The sequence below is a fragment of the Triticum urartu genome, chromosome 3A (genome assembly GCF_056163025.1).
Source record: "Triticum urartu cultivar PI428250 chromosome 3A, HENAU_Tu73, whole genome shotgun sequence".
Lineage (NCBI taxonomy): Eukaryota > Viridiplantae > Streptophyta > Magnoliopsida > Poales > Poaceae > Triticum > Triticum urartu.
Window position 1 is genome coordinate 612,748 of NC_141875.1, and position 8,557 is coordinate 621,304.

At 41.4% G+C, this 8,557-nt stretch overlaps 1 protein-coding gene across 1 annotated transcript; it reads right to left on the reverse strand.

Annotated features, from left to right (window-relative positions):
• Window positions 1-4,752: 4,752 nt before the first annotated feature.
• Window positions 4,753-8,352, reverse strand: LOC125542226 (serine/threonine/tyrosine-protein kinase HT1). The gene is made up of 3 exons (XM_048705179.2): window positions 7,555-8,352; window positions 5,741-6,196; window positions 4,753-5,357 (listed from the first exon to the last, which is right to left on the reverse strand). The coding sequence occupies exons 1-3, from the start codon at window positions 7,924-7,926 to the stop codon at window positions 5,088-5,090; spliced, it is 1,098 nt and encodes a 365-aa protein (XP_048561136.1). The 5' UTR covers window positions 7,927-8,352; the 3' UTR covers window positions 4,753-5,087.
• Window positions 8,353-8,557: the final 205 nt, after the last annotated feature.

Below are 8,557 nucleotides of genomic sequence, written 5' to 3' on the forward strand. Positions count from 1 at the left end.
CAAATACTTTCATGGATATAAAAAGATAGATCAGATCATAAACTCAAAGTTCATCGATCCCAACAAACACACCGCAAAAAGTGTTACATCATATGGATCTCCAAGAGACCATTGTATTGAGAATTCAGCGAGAGAGAGGAAGCCATCTATCTACTAACTACGGACCCGAAGGTCTACAAAGAACTACTCATGCATCATCGGAGAGGCAACAATGGAGGTGGTGAACAGTGAATTTATGATGTAACACCGTGACACTGGCCCCTTAACACTGACATTCCAAGATCATATGAATTGCTGCTAAAAAACAGTGACATTCTAAGATCAATGTGCTTCGGCCCCTTAACCATTCTCGCCATTAGCTGAACCAGCCATGGTGCCCATGGCACAGAGTCTAGCGATCCTGCCATGAAAGGATCTTAGCTAAGCATTTTTTTGTCTTTTTCGTTTTTCTTTTCTTCTTTTGTTAAATCATTTTTCTATTTTTTGAAATTTATTATTTTTTTGAAATCTATTCAAAATTCAGAATGTTGTCTAGAATACTGGAAAATATTCCTGTTGATTCAAATAATATTTAAAATTTTATAAATATTTAGGAATTTCGAAAAATGATCATGTTTTTTAAATTATTTGTTCATGATCTAGATTTGGATATTCCTGAAATGACATCAACTTTTGCAAGCAGGTGGAAATGCCCCTGGTATGCATCCATTCCAGATTTGAAGGAAAAAAGTATTCAAAATCATAATTTAAATAGGCATTGAAAACTTTTATTCTAAGTTTTTAACACAACTAATAAATACAAAGGGATAAATTTGAAAATAGTAAATGATTTTCTTAAAAAACATTTAACATATATTTGAAAAAAAATAATTTGAAACACTTCCTTAAAGTGTTATTTTGGTTTCCGAACAATATTTCCAATTTTGAACTGGTTCCTAAGAGATATATAAAGTTCAAAAAGAAGAAGCATGAAGTAAAAAAATGAAAAGAATAACAAAAATATAGAAAAAAGACGGTTAGACCTTCGCCCAACTACGCCTAGCATCGCTCCCATCACGCACCTGTTGGAAATATGAGTAATTGTTTGCATTTTTTTAAAATTGTTCATGTTTTGGAAAAAAATCTAATTCAAAAATAGTTCATGTTATAAAAAATCAAAATTCAAAAAATGTGGTCTTTTAAAAAATGTGATTTCAAAAAAAATACCGAGAATGTAAAAACAATTGCGCTTTTTAAAAAATATCAAAAGTTAAAAAGTATTCTTGTTTATATTTTTAACAAATTATAAAAAAATCAGGATTTAACAAAATGTTCCCGCTTTTAAAAATTCTTCACAGATCCATCTTTTTCCTTTTCCAAATGTTGCTCGGGGTTTCTAAAAATGGTCTCATGTTTTCAAAACGTGTCCTTGTTTAAAAATATATTTTTCATGTTTTCTAAAAATGTTTGGAATTTTCAAAAAAAAATCTCATTTTTGATAAACTATTCAATGTTACAGTCATTGTTTATATTTTTGAAAAATGTTCGGAATCCCAAACAATTTCCACATTTTTTGTAAATATGTTTTGAATTTCGATAATAGTTAAAATGTTTCAAAAAAAATGGAGCTTCATAAATTATTAGATATTTCCTTAAAGTATTCGGCATTTCTAAATTGTTCACATTTTTTTCAAGAAAAGTTTTGGGTTTTTTCAGAAATGTTTTCTACATATGAACATTGTTGTTTGTTCTTATATAATTCATGCTATATGAAATCAAAGGCACTTGTGCGAAGACTTGAGTTTGAGTCCTCATGATCTCCTTTTTTGCAGTATTTTTTCTACGTAAAACTGACGGACTTGACTAAATGGTCCGGCCAGGCACGCGAGAACAAAAGCAGAGAGCCTCATACAGAAGGTATCTGTACGATCATGTACATACAAAAGTGGGTATAATTTGGCAAAGGTCTTAGGTAGCTGTCCCGATGCTCGCATATATCCAGAATTTATTTCATGATTTCCTGCGATATGCGTTTACTGGGAAGAGACGTCCTGTCGACTAGGAGGTGCCTACGGTGGCTTCGTAAAATCTCAAGATGACAATGCTGGCTCAGACTCTCTACGGCGCTCATATGGGGTAGGGTGTGCGTGTGTGTGTTCATATGGGTGAGTGTATTCGCGTATATATGAGCACTTGCGCGCTATGAAGTGTTAGAAAAACACGGAAGTCGTTCTTTCAATTTTGAGCATTCGATCGATGCAATTTCAGCCGCTCGCTCGCTCGGGGTGACGGTCATTTCAATCCACTTGCTAGAGTCGATGTTTCAAAACAATTACCAACACCTCCAATTCTCTGTTGTGTGCCCATTTGACTCTATTTTTCTCATTCATCCTCTGTTTGTTTGGGTGGTCATCGCCTATTTGATAGACTACGCTAGTGCTACTGACCAATTATAAGAAAGTGAAACCACACAACATGCTATCTACTCTTGTTCAAAGAAAGGGGTACATATATAGGGGGAACCAATACTCGTGTAGGTAAAGCACTTATTATTATCTATGTCTGATGAATTCCTTTGAGTTACGATGGGTATGAACTATTGCAAGGTGTAGGAGAAGACGACGTTGGGCAGCTGAACTGAATATTATTATTCACATGTCTTTTTATCTTCATAGGTGCTTTTGTTTCCATATGGGTATAAATAACTATTCAAAGGGAAATTGGTTAGAGTAGCAATTAATAAAATTCATATGCTCTGTAGCGAATTTTCTTTTGGTGCGTCTCCGCAATTGGGAATATTGTTACTGAATTGCTCCATTAACTAGATTGTATGAAGTATATGAACATTCCTCACTTGATTTCCTCGAACGGTAGCAACGCCGATTGTGGTGAAACTCAAAGTTACATCAAAGCCATGTTATGTAGCTGTCTCTAGCAACAAGAAAGTCATTTCTACTTGCGTAGCATTCCCGTGCACAATATCATTTTTTGATCATTTTTTGCATTTATAATGCTTATCATTTTTTGCATTTCTTCCATGCAGTTTTGGCGGCTCCCATGATTCGACATGAAGACACGGCATGACAGTGGTTTCAATCTCGTCACATATAAGATAGTCACTCCAACACGGTTACTGATGCCTCCTATTCCCAGTTATGTGTCCATTTGACTCTTTGTCTTCTCTCATGTATACCTTGTTGTTTGTGTAGTTGTTGCCTACTTGATGGACTAAGCTAGTGCTACCAATGAGTTAAAACAAAGTGAAGGCACACAACATGCCATCTACTAGTCTTCAAAGAAAAGGGTATATATAAAGGGGAAATCAATATTCATGTAGGTGAAACACTTATTATTTATGTACGTGTGATGAATTCCTTTGGGTTACAATTGGTATATTGTTACTTATATAAGCTGTACACATCCAAGAAGCTTGAGGAGGAGGAGGAAGACAACGGCGGGAGGCTGAACTGAACTGAAGATTATCATGCACATGTGATTTTTGTTCAGTGGTTCTTTATTGCAATATGTTTTCAAGTTATAAAAAAGGAACTCTATGGAAATATAAGTAAATTTTGAAAGAGAAATTGGGTAGATTAGCACCGAAACCATTTATCTACTGGGGGGTGGGCATCTTATCCATGAAATTATTGTTAATTTGTGCCATTTACTGAATTGTAAAAGATTTATGAATCGTTCACTTGAGTCTTTCACGTGGCAGTGACACAAAACGCGATGAAACTAAAAGATACATCAAAGCACTTCCAAGTCTCTGTCCCTTAGAGCATCTTTAACAACATCCCTATAATAGAACAGCAAAAAATAGTTACTGCGCACCAAGAAGTTGGTTTTGCCTCACTTGAATTCTTTTTGCTCCAACAACAGCCCTAAAATAGGGCACAAAACTGCTCCAAGAGCTGCCCTATATTAGGCACGACAATTGCATATATATTTAACGAACATATTCATATCAAACTCATCTCAAATAATTACAGAACAAAATAATACAAATACTACAAACATAACATTAAATTTATCAATCCAAAACATCAAATTATTACATAGTTCATCACACAAATTGTTAATTATACAAATTATTTATCACATGATACAGAGAACATAAAGATGAAACTAGGGATGTTGTTCCCCACTTTTCCCTTTCCACCGTTGTAACCACGCTTACCACTTGCATGGTAGTGGATATGTATAGTAACAGCGGCTCGGATTATGTGGGGGAGGCGAGCAATGGGTTGGATTGTAGGAGGCGCTTGAGGTCTTCGAACGCGGCCCTCACCTTATCCGCTCCAGTAGAACTCGTTCTTGCACAGGACTCGATAAAGCGGCGGGGCCTTTCTCCTGAGCCTGGATATGAACCGGCTAAGGCTTGCCACGCAGCACGCGAGCTTCTGGACCTACCAAATTGTTTCTGGAGGTTTGAGGTTGATGATTGCTTCTATGGGTTTGCTCAGATTTTACTCTTCTATGGGACTGTCTCTTTTCAATTTGTTCCCAAGATCTCAAATATCCAACAAGTTGGCGCTAGGCAAATCAAACTGAATATGCTATTATGCCCTTCTCCCTTGAATTTTACAGTATGAAAGCCAGTTCATGTGACAGGAATTTTGCCTTCTATCTGTACAACATTGTGTATTCTTGATGCAGCATGGTAGAAAGTTCATGCCCAGGAGTTTTACATCTAGTGCGACAAAATGGCAATCCCTTCGGAGAAGCTCAGTTATGTAAGGCTAAGATAATGGTAATTCTTGCTGAAGCAGATAAAAGAGTAGGAACACGATTCATGAAGAGCTCAGTTATAATTACAATTACAAAAGCTAGCTAGTTCATGGTTCCATCACTCGGTCACAAGTAGACGGCAGCCGATAGATAATCTGCAGGGAGAACTGCTTTGTCATATCTAGATAGAAACGCACGGCGGCTTCGACGGCATCATCAATGATGGCAATCATAATAACCAAGAAGAAAGGAAAAACGAAATTGGAGCGAGCCTAGATGCCGCAATAATAGAGGGCCGGCACATAGAGAGGAAGAAACTCAGAGAAAGGTGCATATTATACATGGCGAGGATGAAGGAGGAGCACCGCCCGCAGACATCATGCCTTGAGAGAAGCGGACCGTCGCATTGATTTCACCCGAGGGAAGCACCGGAGAAGGCTCTGCTGGTGCTGCGGGTGGTGTTGCGGCGGAGGCGGTATGTATGACAGGAAGAATGACGGGTCGTTGTCAAGCGCTTCCTTGTAGCCCTCGAGGACCATGACGATATCGTCAAACTGAGGTCTTCTTTCCGGGTTTGTCGCCCAGCACTGAGATATCAGATGGCTCATGGCCACAGGGCACGAAGCAGGTAGCGGTGGCCTCGCATTCTGCAAAGAAAATTAGCTGGTGTTACAAAAAGCATGTAGAAATCGACAGTAAGAATAAACAAATATTTGCCCAAACTTAAGAAGTATGCCTATGGTGGTACTTGCCAGATATTTATGTTTGTTGTACAATACAAATTGGGGAATTATCACGAAATTCAGCGAAGAATAACATTGACAGCTGAGCACACCAACACACTTCAATTCTCGAAACTGAGCTGACGAACGTGCTATGTATACTTATCAAGCACATAAAACAAGATATCTGTCGGATGACGGACAAGCAATTCTACCATGGTATGCCACGAATCAAAATTAGTCTCCAGAATCTGGGAGCGAGAAAGTAGCATCCACACATAAAACAAGTGGTGCATCAACAAACATACCTTGAGGGCGACAGCTATAGCAGCCTGCTCAGGTGTCATCTCGCTGAATGGAACCAAAGCAGTTAAAATCTCCCACAAGACGATCCCAAAGCTGTACACATCGACTTTTCTAGTATGGTTTTTCTCCTTGATCATTTCAGGAGCCATCCACCGATAGGTCCCCGTAAACCCCTTGCCGCTACCGCACTGCGACTCCAAACATGAGATCCCGAAATCCGCCACTTTGACGGACATATCTTCCCCGAGAAGCACGTTCTCTGACTTCAGGTCCCTATGGAGTATCCCCTGTGAGTGCAGGTAGCTCATCCCACGGGCAATGTCTAGAGCTAGTTTCAGAACTAGTTCGATGGGGACTGAATGAGGCTCTTGCTGGTGTAGATACTTCCTAAGGGAACCCCCTGCCATGTACTCAGTGATGATACAGAACACTGGTGGTTTCTTGCATGCTGCAACGAACTGCAAAATCAGAAGATTACCATTATATTCCATTCCAAACAGAGACTTAACAAGAAGGGTTGATACACCAAAGTAACTAAGTATTCCAATCATTTCAAATACAACATGGATCATAAGCAAAATTGTTTCAACCTTATTACTGACATATGTTCACAACCCAGCATGTAAACTTTGCTTCATAGAAAAGCACAGTATGAGATATGGAGAATATTCGGAGGTTGGCAGTGCCTAAAAGCAGATACAGAGAACAGTATGAACTTAAGTAGTACCAACCATAATACCGTTTGAACTTTCTAGCTTAATAATCCATTTGATGCAGCCAACTAAACCTTTTCTCCATGTGACTTGTGGGGCCGAGTGAGACAGGGCCACACTTAGCAAAGGGAAAAGCGGGATTGATATTTATCTGCACATGAACTATCTATCTATCTATCACTCTCCGAGTCGATTCTCGTTATTAAACACTTAAACGATAAGATGCGCTTTTCTCTGCATCTGAAAGCAGTTAAGACTTAAGAGTGGGCGCGCCCTACATGGTCCACCACCCACTTTAATTAGAAAATCCATGTATCTAACGTTATCGGCTTATCGTGTACAGAGCTGTAGGTGTCGTGAACTCGTCAAGCCTTCTGCGACACTCTTGTCCGAAATATTCCGTTTCACCGCCATCCAAAACCACAGAGAGAATAAAAATATTTGCAAGGTTGCTTTGGTGCACTTAGTCGTCCAGACTGTACAAACAGGGGCTCTACTAACATAATTTAGGCAAAAGTACAAAGTGCTATTGCCAACTAAAAGTCATGGTTTACGAATGGACAGCAATCAGTATGGAGACAGTGAACTACTATGGAGGAAACAAACAATCATGCCTTACTAAAGATTTGTTCCAGCAGATCCATAAGTGTCAAGGGATTTCACCATCACAAACATTAACTACTACCTGAAATTCACAATTTATAAGTGTAGATGCTTTGTGGCCCGCGGTTTCTTTAACGGAAATCGCCGAGGAAGGACCACTGTTTTCTTTCCTCAAAAAAGAACAATAAAATTGATAGGGGAAAGAAGCTTGTCTGCCATGTTCTTTCCCTCTTGTTCAGGTTATACATGCATACATAGTGTAAAGAGGCATGAACAATTATTTCCCCTTGTCGATCCAACCGACGAAAGCGTAAAGTTTGCACCTTTAATGTGAAGATCGGTTGGGATGGCAAATCCTCAGGCATGGGCACCAACAACACAACCAATTTACTACTCAATTCAGATTCATATATATCTAATCTAATCTAATCTAACTAATCCGTGGTGAAAACAATGGCTGAAAGAGAAGGTAAAAAATGGGTTGGGAGTAGAGAGCGTACGGAGAGGATGTTGTGGTGGCGGAGGCGGAGGAGGAGCGCGACCTCGGAGGCGAACTGGCGCTCGAGCTCGGCGGCGAGCGCGGCGTCTTCCTCGGGCTGGCTGACCATCTTGATGGCGACCTCGCGGCCGTTGTAGCGGCCGGAGTAGACGCGGCTGTGGCGGCCGGAGGCGAAGCGCGCGCGGATCTGGAGCTTGGAGAGGTCGGCGCTCCAGAGCTCCTCGCCGCCGCCCCGGATCTTGGCCCCCGGCGGCGCCACCAGGTACTTGGACCAGGACACCGCCTTCTTGTAGTCCCCCAGCGACAGCCGCCGCTCCAGCCGCCTCCCCGCGCCATCCCCGCCGCCCTGCTTGAAGCACTGCAGGCTCTTCATTTCTATTCTCCCCGTCGGCGGAGCTCACGGCTCTGGCCTCCGGGGGGAGCGGGCGGCTAGAAAACGAGGCGCCCGGAAATCACTCCGAATCAGATCGGATCAGATCAGGCCCGGGGCTCCCGGCGAGTAAAGGCGGAGGGAGAGATTTCAGGCGGGCGCGGCGGCAGGGGGGTCTCTGCTGCCGTTTCTTGCTCCTTTTCTTTACCCGGCCCTACATTCCAGTGTCCTCCGACCTTCCATTCACATCCAATGGAAGAAACGGCAGAGGATGGTGGTGTGTGTGTCTGAGGGAGGAGGAAGAAGGTGCTGCGAAGCTGCGGGTGATTGCAGGAGGAGGAGGAGGAGGGCGATGGGGGCCGTGGTTTTGGAGAGCGGCCAGCAGCGGGGAGGAAGGAGCCAAAGAGCAGAGCAGAGTAACATGCGAAATGAGATTGCTTTTGGATGGTTTGGCAGAGAGTGATACAGTGAGTAGGAGAGTGACAGTGGGTGAAAGTGAACCAGGACTTGGTCTTGAGAGCCATCGTCTCTCCTCTGCTACCAACAGCCTTGACTTGCTTAGGATATTTTTCACACTCCACTGTGGACTTGTTGAATACTACTATGATATAACTTTTTTCTTCTTCACGAATAC